At 40.9% G+C, this 17,547-nt stretch overlaps 2 protein-coding genes across 3 annotated transcripts in view; one reads left to right on the forward strand and one right to left on the reverse strand.

The window, feature by feature from the left end:
• zmat3 (zinc finger, matrin-type 3) overlaps positions 1 to 17,547 on the forward strand; it is a 41,603-nt gene that overhangs the window by 1,372 nt on the left and 22,684 nt on the right. Inside the window, exon 1 of one of the 2 annotated variants that reach the window (XM_057840151.1) lies at positions 6,078 to 6,433. The exons of the other annotated variant lie outside the window; for it this stretch is intronic. Within the exon in view, the coding sequence (XP_057696134.1) occupies positions 6,310 to 6,433 (124 nt within the window). The 5' untranslated portion in view covers positions 6,078 to 6,309. Of the gene's footprint in view, positions 1 to 6,077; positions 6,434 to 17,547 lie in introns of those variants that run through there. 2 annotated transcript variants of the gene reach the window in all.
• On the reverse strand, positions 13,397 to 17,335 carry LOC130918451 (uncharacterized). Its single transcript, XM_057840150.1, has 2 exons — positions 14,490 to 17,335; positions 13,397 to 14,190 (listed from the first exon to the last, which is right to left on the reverse strand). The coding sequence occupies exon 1, from the start codon at positions 17,306 to 17,308 to the stop codon at positions 14,876 to 14,878; it is 2,433 nt and encodes an 810-aa protein (XP_057696133.1). The 5' UTR covers positions 17,309 to 17,335; the 3' UTR covers positions 13,397 to 14,190; positions 14,490 to 14,875.

A 17,547-nucleotide genomic window follows, 5' to 3' on the forward strand; every position in this document is an offset into this window, starting at 1 on the left:
TCATTGGCTGATGGCTTCACCCACACCCGAAACACACACGCTCACACTCACACAGCCCCAAAAGAAATACATGTCAAAAAACATGCTGCCTCCTCCACCCCATTTGAAGAGGAGGGATATTAGAACTTTTTTTTCGTCCAGCAGCAGCCACTGCAAGTAACTTAACTCATTTGTAAGAACTCATCTCGGGCCAAGAAAGGAAGTGAAGAAAAATAGTCAGAAAACGGAAGTTGGAGGGAACTTGTGAAGACACGTGAGAAAATGTGGGGAACGATCGGAAAAAAAGGCAAAAGACACTGGAGGAGTGTTTTGAAAAGAAAACGAAACCATCGTCAAAGAAGGATTAAAAAAAAAATCTATCTTGATGAGACAGACGGTGACGGCGTCAGGTTCCACACGCGTTCTGCGGAGCTCACGTTGCGTTACTCCTGAGCCCGAGGTTGAAACCAACGATGAAGATGATGAAAAAAGTTAGACCGATCTTGATCCGGACTCATCAGATTACTGGGAGCCACCTCATTTAACCAGGAGCAGCCGAGACCCTTCCCCGTTGTTATGTGCGCATGTAGTTCAACAGTTCAATAGTTTAGTTATGTGTGAATAAATTGTTACTTTGCGATCAAAAGCTTTATTTGTCTTGTTGTTTATGTTATTTTGTAGAACGATAACATTATTCAGATGTTTGGGATGTCACAAAAGCGAAATATAGCTGTGTTAAAGTCAAAGTTATGTTTAAAATGTATGCTTTTATAAAAAGCTCAATTTCTCTGTTTTTTCATCAGATTTTGGAAAATTGCTCAAACTAAGCTATTTTCTCATGCTGATTTCTAAAGAATAGAAAAAGATATGAACTAACTTTTTTTCTGCTGAAAGAAGACAGTCTAATCTTTCTTTTGGTGGGTTCCATGTTTATCTAGCAATGAAACTGAATTTTCTGTGGGCCTTGCAAAATCAGTCAAAATCCAGTAAAACGGCTTTGCTCCGGTGAAAATGGCTGGGAGTGGATGAGTTAAAAAGATGCTAATGATGTGGAGGGGAACACACCACTAATTTTGCTACTGAAAGTCCGACCTGCATAAGAGTTAGTATAACATTAAACTGTGTGAACTTGCTAACCTGCCAAACTCGAGTAGGAAGCTGCTTAGAGAGAAGTGTCCTTCTATTTGTGTGTTTTACTGTTAACGTTAATTAAACTGAGAGGAAATGTAGTGAACTCTGCTGGAAACGATATGAAACTGGAAAAATATGAGCAAGAAGCTGCTTAGAGAGACTGCTAGAGGGGTGCTGCATAACAACATTCACACAACATAATCATAATTAACTATGTACATTAAAAAAAAGTTGTTGGTTTATTTTAGGGGGGATGCCGCGAGCTGCCCACACTAGCATTGCGATCGATTGGTCGATTGTGATCGACGTCATGAGCACCCCTGATTTAGCATATCAAATAATTAGGTTCATATTCGTAAGAGATGTAGCCCTGACCCACGTTCATGCAATGTGTTCGGTCTTATTAATGTACTATCCCAAACAAAAAATGTACATGCAGGTTATGCTGTTATATCGTCCCTACCAATGTTGAGACCAAACCTACAAACCTATTTCCTACATAGCCTACGTCAGGGGTCTCCGAACCGGTCCTCGAGGGCCGCTGTGGGTCCTGGTTTTTGTTCATACCGATTAAGCACAGACCTTTAAACCAACGTGGTTTGTACTAAAACAAGCAGAACCTGACTGCAATCAGTTGATAACACTTATAAATCACGAGATTGGGGAAAAGGTGTGGTCTTGTTTTGTTGGACTGAAATCCTGCACCCACTGCGGCCCTATGTGGAATAGTTTGGAGACCACTGGCCTACGTGGTGCCCTAGGCAACAAGACGGTTTGGCGCCCCCACCATACAAAACATAATAAATAAACCAATTGCAAATAGTCACACAACGATTGACCAATAATAAAGCTTAAGAAGTAAACTTACAACAACCCAACAATCAGGGTTAATTTAAACTTGGTTATGCCAGAACATGTTCTGGTACCTCTTGATATTGAGCTCCATGTTTAATAGAGGTTACTTTGTCCGATTCGACACCTCTTTTGTTTTATTATTTATGTTGTATTTATGATAGGCTGTGAAGTGAGGAATGAGAGGCAGCGTGTTCAAACTCCTCTCTAGCTTCGCTAGTGCCCCCACAATAATTACAGCCACGGACCAGTACGTTAAGATGAACAGAGCACACATTAAATAACACTGGAAACCACCACTCTAAGTCATGGTTGCCCAAACTTTTCATCAAGCATTTGGGCTGAACAGAAGACAGTCGCTTTAAATTCTAACGCTTGCTAAGTGAAAGCTTGGCGCGAATATAACACAGGAACCTTGGCGCTTTTTACCCTCTCATTTTATTCTTCTTTCCGCCACCCCAATGCAAAACAAACAACAAGTTACTGGCGGGCAGCTATGCAGTCCACCAATCGGAGCGTCGCGCTGGCATAAATTACCATGCCGATGACAGTCCCGGTGATGCTACAATATAATTTTTATTTTATTTTATTATAAAATAATAAGATGCCTAGATTCATTTACAGAACATATCACAAGAATTGCATGTTGTTTCCATTCTGCACTTTTGGTTAGCGGTGCTTTCAACTCCGAAACATAGTAAAAGTCAACAACGCGCTTCCTTTCTTTTCCCCATATGCTCACCCGCTTCGCCTTCTACGCCAAATTGGCAATGCGGTCACACTGAAACGGGACATCGGCTCCTTGGAGATACTGGCAACAATGTTGTTAATAAAAATGTTACGTCATTTGAAAGAGTCAGAGATTTGTTGAAAAGCTCAAAGCTGGACCAACATATCAGCCCCTGACATAAATTAGAAAAAGCTTTAGGATCAAACAGTATTTCAACATGCCTAAAAGACAGACAGACAAACGAGTCAGAAAAGCAACAATGACAACTAGGAATGTTTTGGATAACTAAATATGGTAAGCTAAATAGGCCGCAGTGCCAATCTTTTTTTTTTATTTTTATGTTTTACAATTTAGACCTATTGAAAAACTATTTGCTGACTGTGTACTGTAAGTCCCACCTGTGGTTGTGTGGGCAATTGCCCGTGCTGTGCAGAGTATAGCCTAAATAATTCTAAATTGTTGTCATAACATTTATACCAGGGGAGCTCAAGTCCAGTCCTCGAGAGCCCCTATCCAGCTTGTTTTCCATTTCTCCCTCCTCCAACACACCTGACTCAAATAATCAAGATCATTATCAGGCTCCTGCAGAGCTTGCTGATGAGCTTATCATTTGATGCAGGTGTGTTCAAGGAGGGAGACATGGAAAACAAGCTGGATAGGGGCTCTCGGGGACCGAACTTGGGCACCCCTGATTTATACAATGGATATTATGCTTTTAATCTTTTTAGGATTGTTTTGTTGGTACTATGATTTAATCTATCTTGTGAAGCGTCTTTGTGTAGCTTGGAAAGCGCTCTAGAAATACAATGTATTATTATTACTATTGTCTGAAATTGAGGCTTATAAGTCCCACAGCATGGCAAGTGGGCATTTGCATGTTTTTTCACCACCATTTCTGCTTATGTTCCGGGACCTGTGCCCGTCTCGTCATCCCTTCGCTGTCATATGTACTTTGCATTCCGGCACCTTATGATTTACAAATTAAGCACTGCCAACAACCATAACACAGTATTAACATAATATGCCTAACAAAAGTCTGTTATCGTAAATGCTACGAATGCTAACGTATTTGCAGTTCTCATAGCAAATCGCTCACAAATAACTCAACAAACTGTAGCTCTAAACTTAATTACAAATGCATATACAAACATATATAAGCTGAAACAACTTACAGCCTTACGTGGGCCAAACCGGAGTGCAGCTGTCCTTGTCTAACCATGTCAGACGAGTCTGCTCCTTAGTCTATACAAGGGTAGAGTCCAGCCAGACCCAACGCTGCCACTAGAGGGCAGTGCATCCTCCATCATTAAACAAAATACAATACAGTACAGTGGTACCTCGACATAAGATTGCTTCGACACACGATCTTTTCGACATCCGACATAAAATTTGACTCGCCATTTGTTTCTATATCTCACGACATGCTCGAAATATGACGATTTATGACAGTGCCGCAGTTTCTTTGTTTTTCCACAAGACGGACGCACGGCGGAGTTTCTTGTGAGAGACAACACGGGTTCCAAGGTTAGTGCTGGTGGTGCAAAAGGAAAAAGGTGATGCTTACCATTGAAATGAAGATGGAAATCCCTGAACTGGCTTGACAATACAGCCGTAGAATGTCCACTGTCTCGACGGTCCTCCTCCGACCTCCGTTCCCCAGTCTTTATAAGTTAAGGTGACAATTATTATTGTGGATCATTGCCAAAGAAATCACCAGCTTCGTCAGGTTTCTAATTATTTATTCCATCAACTTGTGCAACAAAGCATGCCCACTGTCCACCGCAGTTGACGCCAGCAACAAAAATTAAAAGAGAAAGTAAAATCTCTACCGCACTCTCATTCTCACTGTCACGTCAGCTACGCGGTGCGATCAGGTACAGCACGCAAAAAACGTCCGTTACATTATAAAAGGTATTATTATTATTATTCAGATTTTATTTATAATCTATTTGTTTTGCTGTGTGTAATTGTCATTTGTAATAGTACCAGCAGTATTTATTAAGGATTTAGTGTAGGTTTTCGGGCTGTGGAATAAATTAATAGAATTATAATGTATTCTTATGGGAAAATCCTGCTCGACATACAACCAATTAGACTCGCAAAAAAGGTCCTGGGACGAATAAATTTCGTATGCAGAGGTACGACTCAGTGGTACCTCTACATACGATGGCTTTGACACACGATCTGTTCAACATTTGTTTCTACATCCGACGACATGCTCTAAATACGACGATCTATGACAGTGCTGCAGTTTCTTTGTTTTCCCGCACGGCAGATTTTCTTGTGAGAGAAATAAACATGGGTTCCAACAATTTTAGTGCAGGTGGTGAAAAAAAGGAAAAAGGTGAGGCTTACCATTGACATAAAGATGGAAATGATGGAAAATTATGAGCGTGGGGTGCGCATCCGTGATAAGGCTCAACAATATGGCCGTAGACGGTCTATGACCTCGACAGTCCTCCTCCGTTCGCAAGTCGTTATAACTTAAGGTGACAGTTATTATTGTCGTAACATCGCCAAAGAAACAGTCAGCTTTGTCAGGTTTCTAATCATTTATTCCATCAACTTGTGCAACACAAAACGCATAGTGTCCCCCGCAGCAAGTAGACAAAGTGAAAGTAAAAAGCTCACTCTGTCAAGTCAGCCACACGATTCGTTCAGGCACACCACGAAAACACTTTTGCCACATTAGAACCCAATTCGTTACATTATTACAGGTATTATTATTATTATTATATATTATTATTATTATTCCAATTTGTATTCATAATTTATTTTTTATGCTCTGTATAATTGCTATTTGCAATAGTACAAGCTGTATTTATTAAGGATTTAGTTTAGGTTTTCGGGCTGTGGAACGAATAAATGGAATTATAATGTATTCTTATGGGAAAATCCTGCTCGACATTCGACCATTTCAACTTACAAACAAGGTCCTGGAATGAATTAACTTCGTATGTGGAGATACAACTGTACATTCAAACAAAGCAGTTAGACAGTTATTTTGAGATGTAGGAGGTATATATGGGTACTTAAAGGGTTAATTCAGATTTAAACGGAAATTCGGGTGACGTCGCTAGTGTAAAAACGGAACTCATTCGTAACCCAGGGACTACCTGGGTTACAAGGCAGCAGGCAGCAGTTGACCCGCGGGCGTAATTTTGACATTTCTGACCCAGAGTGTAATAGATGGATTTCAATTAGCTTGATAAAATGCTAATGCTTGCCTTTTGGGCCTTTTTTAAAATTATTATTTTATTTAAATTATATGCGTTTATTTTGGATTTATAGATTTTCTACTGTCATCATTAACGCAAATTAGCCGCGGTGGTAATGGGCGTGGACTATACCATTTAGAAGGGGTGCCGGGTAAACGGAGCCACCGCCGGTTCCTGTTATTATGGTATTTTTCGACCTAATGATTTCGTTATATTAAATGAGCAATACGACGTGAACATGTTGACAACGTTCTTGCTTACTGGGTGGGTTTCTCCTCTCGAAAATGACTATAATCTTCGATATTACCCCTGCTGTGAATGCGAGTGTTATAGGCGCTTTGACACTGCTCAGCCACCCGCTTTTAGGAAATAAGTTGGCAAAGGGATGCGTCTGCCGTGATGGCACTGCAGCTGAGCAACGGGGATGCAGCGTACTACGAGAGTGCACAATACTGCAGGAATTACACCTCGTCTGTTGTCAACTACAGCAGCAGCAGCAGCCATTATCTGTCCCGTTTGCCAGGTAAGCAAAGCCTTGTCATGCAGGACCTGCTCCTGGACCTGGAAGGGAGCAGTTTGTATGCGTCGCAGTTCCGAGATAATGAGACGAGGCATTTTCAGATTGTTTTGAATGCCTCATGCAAACGCCTTCAAAAAGCTCCCATTTTACTGATTGTGTGAATGGAGAAGATAAGAGCCATGACTTGATCTGTAGTGCCCTTCTATGATTGAAAACAAATGCAGTTGACTTGTGTCACTCTTGAGGCTTGCAGGCAGAGCAAGTGCCAAATCGCGTCCATGTTGCTATTTTTATTGTGCTTTGGTGGCGTTTAGTCTGCACTTCTAGTGGTGACATGCAGAAGACAGCACAAAAAGGTGTCCATGATGCATTCACACCCCCGCAGTCGCTGCTAAAACTGCCCTTTCGAACCGTTAGGCGGCAGCAAAAGGATGCAGGTTTCCTTCCTCACCTATGCATACGTCCTTGTCGTTTTACATCGTTTCAAGTAGAAATTCCATACCATGATATATTCAAGAATTACATATGAATGCCTAGAGGGACAGCCACATACCTCATTCACCATGTGAAGAAATTAATAATGACTGCAATGGTGGTGAATGCATCATAACAGATATCATAGCCATTCCACATCATCATTCAAACATGAGGCCAACGCAGAAAACGAATGACATAAGATCAGAGCAATCTGATATGGTTTCAATGTGGCTCTTGATAAAGTCATTGCTATGTATTTTATGAACCCCTTGAAGGGAAATGTGTATTAGACAATTGGTCGAATAACAGTTGCAACAACAAAAACATTAAACAGCTAACCTTGTGCTTGCATTTGAAATTACATATAGTTAGTGCTGCAACGATTAATCGATTAACTCGAGTATTCGATTAGAAAAAAAAGATTCGAATTAAATTTTGCTGCATCGAGTATTTGTTTAATTAAAGTATGGTTTATTTTGAAAGTGTTTGCATTTAGTTTTACTGATTTGGGTGTATACACTGCCCTCTCGTCTGCCTCATTTCACATGGCTGAATACAGCTGCTCCATGTTAAGACCAACATAAGCTAAGTTTTTGTTTGAGGTAATTTAGTTTATAGGTATAGCCGTTTTTTGTGGGAATATGTGGCTGAACCATTTGTGAAGAGCATTGTGAAAAAAGAACGTTAGTGTTTTAATAGCATTTAAGCTAGCGGACTTTTGCTGTGTAAGTTAGCCAATTGTTCTTTTGTTGTACATAGATCCTTATTTATTCATTTTTCATACCGTTTGAGGCTCAGCTCAGGTATTTTAATTTTTCATGTTCCTTATCCGATTGCTTGATTATTTGAACTAACTAGTTCATCGATTAATCGACTACTAAAATAATCGATAGCTGCAGCCCTACATACAGTACAGTTTTTTTTTTACAATATGGGCAAGTTGGCAACATATTAAGTTCCTTTTCTGTAGCACTTGCCCTGTGATTTAGGTCATAGGTTATCTTAAATCTCAGATGACTTTAAGCAAGAGTACACCCTGAGCTGGTCACTTGCCAATTCCAGGGTATATAGACTCATACTATTTTTACTGGATATATAAATTAAGTATAGGAAGTATAAAGGAAATACAATGTCACCAAATTAATGCAAAACATATATGTACTGTTCTGTCAATTATATTTCATTCTAATAACGATTTGTCTACGTTTTGTCGGACATTACATTAATCAGCATGTATTTAAAGTAATGATGATCGAAGGGTTCCTGATCATTTCATATTTTAATGAGAATAGTATGCAAGCAATGACAGAAGGGGGGAAAAATAGCTAAGTGAACCATCACATTTAATATTTTGTGGCCCCCCTTTGGCAGTAATAACTTCAACCAGACGCTTCCTGTAGCTGCAGATCAGTCTGGCACATTGATCATTGTGGTCCTCACAGCAAACCACGTTTAAATGTCAGGGCCAACTGGATAAGACACATTTCTGGGACATGCCCCTCAATGAAATCACATTACTGATTCTGCCATTGACACGTACACGTTGAATTTTCCTCCTGAGGCAATTATGGAACTGGTAAACTGGGCTCTGAGTTCGATGGACGGAATATTCTCTACGATGCGGCCTAACTCTGGTCAATGTCCTTGCCCAGTGACCACCTTCACGTCTGGATATGTGGAGGACGCCTGGGGTAAATGGAGGCCGCTATGCCTAACGTCCCTCCTGATAGAGGACGCTGAGGATCTGTACATCTTCGGCACGCTGCTGGCTCTAGCCTTCCTGATGCTACTGGCTGCTCTCTGGGTTCGTCGCTTCTCGATCAGGATGAAGAACCAACTCCATGACACACTGATGGTTGTTCGACGCAACGGCGACGAGTTGGCACTGTTAATCAAGGAGCAGGCAATGCTAAGTGACGCCGCTGCACGACTGGCCACAAAAATTGAAGCTGAGCTGCGTGATCATGAGAGACTCGCTCGGGAAAACCGGGCCAGAGATGATGATGACTAATTTCCTAAACCGGGCAAGGGACGCTGACTAGAAATCTTCTACGGTGGATACAACACATGAGAGCCTCCAAAGCACCCCAGGCCTTCACCCTTCACCTACTTGGACATGAACTGATCCTATATACTTAAATTACTATATGTGAAATCTCCATGGCAGTTAATGACTTTTGAACAAAATGTGTTAGACTGTCATTGGACTGATCCAGAGCATGCTGCTTGTGCGACCTTGGTGGCTGGGGGACGGGTCCCGATAAGCTTCTGCTTTTTTCCCGTCTCCTTTGTCATGTCTATTCTCATCTTCTTTGGATAAACAAACATACGCGATGATTTCCTTCTTTCTTTTTCTCTCTCCTTTCTTGTGACATTGATTCTAATGTTGATGATGATGAAGATGATGATCATGATGATCATGATGACAATGACAATAAATAAATTCAATCAATTATAATCTTGGCCCATTCTTCTCTACAAAACTGTTGTAGTTCAGTCAAATTCCTGGGATGTTTGGCATGAATCGTTGTCTTTAGGTCATGCCACAGCGTCTCAATGGGGTTCAAGTCCAGACTTTGATTTGGCCAAGCCAGAACGTGTATTTTGTTCTTCTGAAACCATTCTGAAGTTGATTTACTTCTGTGTTTTGGATCCTTGTCTTGTTGCAGCATCCATCTTCTTTTTAGCTTCAACTGTCTGACAGACGGCCTCGGGTTTTCCTGCAAAACATCCTGATAAACCTTTGAATTCATTCTTCCATTAATGATTGCAAGTTGTTCAGGCCTTGAGGCGGCAAAACAGCCCCAAATCATGATGCTCCCTCCACCATGCTTCACGGTGGGGATGAGGTTTTGACGTTGGTGAGTCCACACATGACATTGTGTGTTACTCCCAAAAAAATCCACTTTGGTTTCATCAGTCCACAAAATATTTTGCCAAAACTTCTGTGGTGTGTCCAAGTGCCTTTTTGCGAACATTAAACGAGCAACAATGCTTTTTTTAAACAGCAGTGGCTTCCTCTGTGGAGTCCTCCCTTGAACACCATTCTTTGGCCATAGTTTTACATATAGTTGATGTGTGCACAGATATTTTGGACTGTGCCAGTGATTTCTGTAAGTCTTTAGCAGACACTCTAGGGTTCTTTTTTACCTCTCTGAGTATTCTGCACTAAAATCTTGGCATCATCTTTGGTGGACGGCCATTCCTTGGGAGTGAAGCAACGGTGCCAAACTCTCTCCATTTGTAGACAACTTCTCTGACTGTCGGTTGATGAACATCCAGACTTTTAGAGATGGTTTTGTATCCTTTCCCTGCTTTATAAAAATCAACAATCCTTGATCGCCGAGCCATGTTGCACATCAGACAGTGCTTCTCAACAAGACATTTCCTACCAGGTGTGTGTTTTATAGTGGGCAGGGCAGCTTTAAACCGCTCATAAGAGATTGGGCACAGACATGACTTAAAATGTTTGGTAAAAATTGGTTTCAATTGCTCTTTAAGTCTCCTTAGGCAGAGGATTCACTTACTAATTTTTCCCCCTTCTGTCACTGTTTGCATGCTACCCTCATTAAAATATGAAAATCTATAAATGTTTGGGTGGTTTTAGTTAAAGCAGACACTATTTTTACATCTGTTTAATTTTGACAAAGATCAAATAACATTTCATGGTGATTTTATGCAGAAATGTGAGAAATTCCAAAACGTTCTGATACTTTTTCATACTACAGTATTGTCTGAAAACATGTGCGTACACAAATTCCCTTCCCTTACTTGACAACATTTCTATTGCACTAATTGTTGTACGATGCATCTGTTGAGTTACTAAATTAGTTCATTTAATTATGACTTGGCCAGGCATATTTTTCTCTAACAAGATTTTACGTTTGGCATTGTCGGTAAAAATACAATTCTGTCTGATGTGTCTAACTTGTAATAATTTGTCTTTACACTGACCTTACCTTACCCGACACCACTAATAATTAGTAATGTGGGCAAACTGTATAGTATTTCTATACTATAGTAATTCTCCTGTATAGCAATTCTTTGATTGTCTAGCATAGTATGTAAAGTGTTATGAACATTGACACGCTATGTTCGGTCGTGGAAGCTTTCTGTGCTTTTCCGATTGCCCAGTGAAGCAGATGGAAGAAGTGCACGAGGCATGTGCTTCTCATTGCTCCATAATTGATGTGATACAAAGGGTAAAAAAAATCTCTAGAGAAAAAGACACTTGGCCTATTTTGAGAGTCTCAAAAGATCCCACGAGATTGCTGTGCTCCATGAAGGGAAGAGGTTAGACTGCCTTGATTTCAACCTTAAAAAAAAAAAAAAAAGAACATGACAATGTGCGTAACAAAAGGTTTTGGGTTTAGAAAAAAAGGTTTTATTAAAGACGATGCTCTTGACAGCATCAAAGCTTTCCCTCGAATAATAATAATGCATAAATCTAAGTTTCAGAAAGCTCAGTTAAAAAATGACTATTTTTACTTACTGAAAAGTAGTAGAAGTGAAGTATGAATGTCTGCTCATATTAGGCACCAGTGAGTAAAAAAAAAAAAACAACATTCAAACAAAAACCTCTTCAGTCTTGTTTTTTTAGTTGCACTGATAATGCTCATTATCAAAGACAACCAAATATTTGCTTGCTTACTGTAAATGATTGGGCCTTTGATAACAGGGAGAGCTTAGTTCAACCTATACAGGAACTTCTAAAACAATAACCGGCACCGGCCTTGAGATAACACTTTTAGAAATTGGTAGGCAGACAGTCACTGTATCCAATGTTTCAGATAAAGTGTTTGTTGTCTTCTGTAGTTGCTGGTCAGAAAGGTTTAAGAATGCCATACTCACTCTGCATACTACATCATCTATTTATTGATTCAGCACGTAGTCCCCGGTTTACGAATAAGTTCCGTTCCTGTGCTGACGATATAACCCGGATTTCCAGTAATTGGAATTAACCCTTTATTCATTAATTTTCCAAGCCGCTTATCCTCACAATAAGCCAATCCCATCTAACTATGGGCAGCAGGCGGGGTACACCCAGCCACTCGCAGGGCACAAGGAGACGAACAATCATTTGCGCACAGACTCATATCTAGGGACAATTTAGAGTCTCCAATCAGCCTATCATGCATGGTTTTGGGATGTGGGGGAAACCGGAGAACCCCGAGAAATCGCCCGCAAGAGAACATGCAAACTCCACACAGGAAGGCCGGAGCCCGGGATGGAAGCCTTGATCTCAGAACTGTGAGGCAGACATTCTAACCACTCTGCCACCGTTCCGCCACCCTTTAAATACCTCAAAACACCCTCTAAATTAAAAAAAACTATCCAAAAACATGTTATACGTCATTGTACTGTCCTTGTCAAGACATTGGAGCTAAGTCCTAGCTAGTCTATGATGACCCACTTCCACGTTACGATAGCGACGTCACAGTCTAAAAATAGCATTCGTGCGGTACGCTATTGAAAAGGCAGAATTAACCTTACAAAAGGTGTTATACAGATGCTGCCTCTGTGGATGCTTCGCAAGCAACAAATGTGCGTGCAGGCTTGCAGGCTCTCCCTTCTTTCTCTCTCAGCTGCGCGACTTCTTCATGGCAACAAATGCGCTCTTCCTCGTGTGCGAAAACACGTTCTTCTTCATGTGTACATGCGCTCTTACTTGCGTGCCATTATTACTACTACTACTACTACTGTACTGCCCTCGGTATATGAACGCTGGATACTAGGCCTGAACGATATTGGAAAAAACTATTGTTGCGATTTTTTTTAGGTGTGCAATATATTGCGATATTATATTGCGATAGTAAAAAAAAAAAAAAAAAAAAAAAAAAAAATTTTAAAGAAATATTCACTAGATGACTTGAATAGCTGTTTGGAAATACTTTGCATGACACACCGTGACCACAGTGTATTCATATAATACCGTTTCATTTGTGAATGATTAAGATTGCTGTATTATTATGAAGGGATCCAGGAAGCCATGTCTGCACAAAATAGATAATTTCTTGAACACAATATTTGACACTTCAACAGCAGCAAATACATTAAATGACAAATAAAAGAGCAGGTGCATTCGTCCCCTGAGTTTTTGACAAAATATAACAATAAATAACAACTTCGGTAAAATAACAACAAAGTTGTAAACATATTTGAACAAAAATATTAAATATGACAAATAAGAGTTGTTCACAAACTATAACAATAAATAAGAACCTCAGTAAAACAATAAAGTTGTCAACATATTTGAACTTAAATATTAAATCTGTCAAATAAAAGTGCAAGTGCATTAGTCCCCTGAGTTGTTTACACAAAATATAACAATATAGAACTGCAAAACTGCAACAAAGTTGTAAAAATATTTAAAAAATATTAAGTATCAAAACTTTATGTGCAGCTGTACTATAGTTATTTGAAAAATACGATTTACAGTTAATTTAAATATAAAAGAAACAGAAACTCAATTGAACTTCTAAATAATTGAACTGAATAACAGCAAATAACTGATGAATAACAGAACCATTTTAACTCCCAAATTTATGTATTTGTCTGCATATCGTCCACCTTCCTTGCTCAGCAATTCTCAACTGGGTCTCATAGGTTTTTGGCCAAGACTACTAGTTTATCCACCATTGCAGGCTTGAGACAACAACGTTGGCACGTAACAATGTTCCCACCTGTACTAAAAAGCCTCTGATGGGAAGCTCGTAGCAGGAATGCATAGATACCTGCGTTTTAAATGGTCCCACATGTTCGACGGATTACTTCTTGTTGAGGCAACCATGGCGAGGCACTGTCAACAGGGCTGTTTTTTGTTCCTTATATTCTTGTCGATAGCCAAAATACTTCCAAAACTCCTTTTGGAGACAGTCTTCCCTATTCAACGTGCTGCTTGATTGCTTGCTTTCACTTTGAAAACGGCCCCTCCTCCCTCCGCTCTGCTGTTCGGCCCCTCCTCCCTCCACTCTGCTCTAGCAGGGGAGGGGGAGGAGCCGATGACTGCGAGCTGGAGAGAATGAGAGACTGTGCACTCTCTTTCTCGCTCCTTGCTCAAAACAAACGTTTGTGGATTTAAAAAAATGAAATGAAAAAACTATCGCACGTCCTTGCGATGGGACTATTGCGCATGCGCACATCGCGATGGCGATGTTTAAACGATATATCGTTCAGGCCTACTGGATACTACTCGGCAGTTAGATAACTCTTTAGTGACATCATGACTCTGAAGACAGCTGTCCATTGTCCACAGGTTTATTGACATCGTGTAAAGAGTAAAACTGAAACACACAATAAATGAAATGAATATCTTTTTCCCATACAATGTAAATGCACTGAATTTGTGAATGAAATAAACCAACCTGCTTTTTAACTGCTATTTAAACATGTATTTATACTATTAATTGTCTTTGTTAATTATTATCACTTGTATTTATTCTCTTTAACTGGCTAATTCGAACGCTACAACCATCAGGCACAATGACAAAATAAATTCTCACATAATATTCCACAATAACTAAATTTACCACAAATAATGATCTATATATGCAAAATGACATCTTAGAAATCAAATACATACCGACGATGCTATCAAAAGCATAAGATGGTTGCAGATTCAACTAGATTGACAGAGGAGACAATAACAAGTCCTGCTGCCATGCTTGTTATACTTCCTGACTTTTTCTGGTCACATAACACTTAACTTCCTGACTTTGTGGTCACATGGCAAGTCAGAGGCCATTTCTGGTACTACAACCTGTCTTCATTTAAAGTGACAGTAACACAATACAAAACAAGACAATTCACATGTAAAGTAAAAGTCATTTTAACATTTTTAACAGTGGTAACGGCACGCTCCCCGCCTGGCGTGATTACATGCCACTTAATACTAACATATTCTGGCTATGCATCTGAAGGAACAAGAAGCACGATCTCAGTGACAGGCCTGAGGAAAAGCGTTGATCCTTATGGTTTGATGACCTTGACCTCGGCTTGACGTACTTTTCCATCCTGACTCGGGAAAGTCTTTGTTATTAGTCCAAGCGGCCATTCATTTCTTGCTGTTTGACTGTCTTTGAGAAGAACAACACTCCCAGGCTTGATGTCCCGATGAACGGTCTGCCATTTTTTGCGTGGTTGCAGTGTTGGGAGGAATTGTTTCCGCCGCCTGTCCCAAAATGTGTTTGACAGGTGTTGGACTTGTCGCCACTGGCACTTGTAGAGATCTGAAGCTCCAAACTCACCAGGAGGTGCTGGAAGAGAGTTCACCTTTTGTGTCAGAAATGTAGCTGGTGTAAGCATGAATGGATCATCAGAGTCACTTGTCACAGGAACAAGAGGTCTGTTGTTGATGATTGCTGCTACTTCTGCCATGAATGTAACCAAAACTTCGTGGGTAAGTTTGTCTTTGAAGCGCAGGAACATTGAGTCCAAAATCCTTCTTGCAAGTCCTATCGTCCGTTCCCATGCTCCGCCGAAATGAGATGCATGTGGAGGGTTGAAGCTCCAAGAACAACCCTGGTTTGATAGGTAGTTTTTCAGTGTTGTGCCATCAATGTTTGATGGTATCTTCAAGTCTTTGCAAGCACCGACAAAATTGGTGCCGCGGTCTGAACGAATGTGTTTCACAGGACCGCGAACCGCAAGGAAGCGCCTTAACGCATTGATAAAGCTGGACGTGTCAAGAGATTCTATGATCTCAATATGAACTGCCCTGACACTCATACATGTAAAAAGGACAGCCCACCGTTTGCTGTGTGAAAGACCTCCTCTTGTTCGACGGGAACAGACATTCCAAGGGCCGAAGACATCCAATCCAACATTTGTGAAGGGAGGATCTGTCGAGAGGCGATCCGCAGGTAGATTGGCCATTTTTTGAACAGTGAGAGGAGCTCTGAGTCTTCGACAGGTCACACACTGGTAAATGATGCTGCTCACCTTTCTCTTGCCACCAACTATCCAAAACCCTGCTGTACGGACAACTCCCTCCGTAAACAGTCGGCCTTGGTGTTGAGTTTGTTCATGGTAATGTTTTACAAGCAAGGCGGCAACATGATGCTTACCGGGAACAATCAACGGAGTCTTTTCAACTTGATCGAGGTTTGCATTGTGGAGGCGGCCACCAACTCTCAACAGGTTGTGCTTGTCAAGGAATGGATCCAGGTTTTTGAGAGGACTGCTCTTAGGAATTTTCTCACGTTTTTGGATGCACTGGATCTCTTGGCTGTAGGTTTCATGCTGCACCGTCTGCATAATCACGTGTACTGCTTGTGTAGATTCTTCCACCGTGCACTCTGATTTGCAATAATGCCAACCTTGACACAATTTGTTGCCTCTGAAAGTTGTGTTGAAAAGACGAGCTATATGTATAAGTCGAGTAATAGCTCGAATCAGTGACCTCCAAGACGAGAACCTTGAGAATCGTTGTGAACCAAGCAGCTTGACTGTTGCTGTGGTACTCAAAGTGGACACCAGAGGACGTACATCTGGGTCAGAACTCGGGTCTACAAGATCATAGTGGATCTCTGCGATGTTATTTTTTGTTGCGCACAAGTATTTGGGTCCTCTGAACCAATTAGTAGCACTCAGTTGGCCTGCAGGGACAGAACGTGTTGCATGATCAGCAGGATTTTGTTCTGTTGAGACGTAGTGCCACTGACTTGAATGTGAAGACCTTCGAATACGTAGCACCCGATTGCTTACGTAAACGTAGAAGCGCCTGGTTTCATTGGAAATGTAGCCCAAAACTACTTTGCTGTCTGTATAAAAGGTTGTGGCATCCAGCTGGAGGTCGAGCTCTTCTGAGATTAGGTCTGCTAACTCTACCGCGAGCACTGCAGCACAGAGTTCCAACCTTAGAATTGTTTGCTCTGGAAGAGGAGTCAACTTTGCTTTGCCCATTACAAATCCTACATGACTATCTCCTGCAGCATCGATGACTTTCAAATATGCCACAGCTGCTATAGCCTTTGTTGAAGCGTCAGAAAAAACACATAACTCTCTTCTGACAGCAGATGAAGGTGAGATGGGTGTGTAAGTTCTGGGTATAGAGAGTTGAGACAGTTCCTTCAAAGATCCTCTCCAGGACTTCCACACATCTTCCATTTGTTGGGGTAGTGGTGAGTCCCAATCACCCTTCTCAATGGTGAGTTCTCTCAAAATAGCTTTGCCCTGTATGATCACTGGTGCTACAAACCCCAGAGGATCATAAAGGCTGTTAATTGTCGATAGAACACCTCGCCGCGTGTACGGTTTGATCCCTCCATCGACGCTGAAGTGAAAACAATCAGTCTGAAGGTTCCAGTTGATTCCAAGACTACATTGCATTGGCAACATGTCTGCGTTGAGGTCTATGTCTTTAAGGTCTTTTGCATGATCTTCAACTGGAAAAGCTTCCATGTAAATTTGTGTAGTCGCAGGTTGGATTTGGAGAGAACATCCTGAGTTCTCTTTAGCAGATCGATGGCAGCCTTGACTGTCGGCAAAGACTTTAAACCGTCATCGACATAGAAATCTCGCATGACAAAACTTTTGACATCGGGGTCAACATGAAGCTCACTGAGTTGGACAGATTGATGGAGACCATGGATGGCCACTGCAGGTGATGGACTATTACCAAAAACGTGGACTGTCATCCG

This window comes from Corythoichthys intestinalis, chromosome 7 (assembly GCF_030265065.1).
Source record: "Corythoichthys intestinalis isolate RoL2023-P3 chromosome 7, ASM3026506v1, whole genome shotgun sequence".
In the NCBI taxonomy this organism is placed as follows: Eukaryota; Metazoa; Chordata; class Actinopteri; order Syngnathiformes; family Syngnathidae; genus Corythoichthys; species Corythoichthys intestinalis.

Bases quoted from the DNA above. Each gene is read 5' to 3' on its own strand.
- LOC130918451 (XM_057840150.1), bottom strand. From the start codon at position 17,308: ATGGAAGCTTTTCCAGTTGAAGATCATGCAAAAGACCTTAAAGACATA.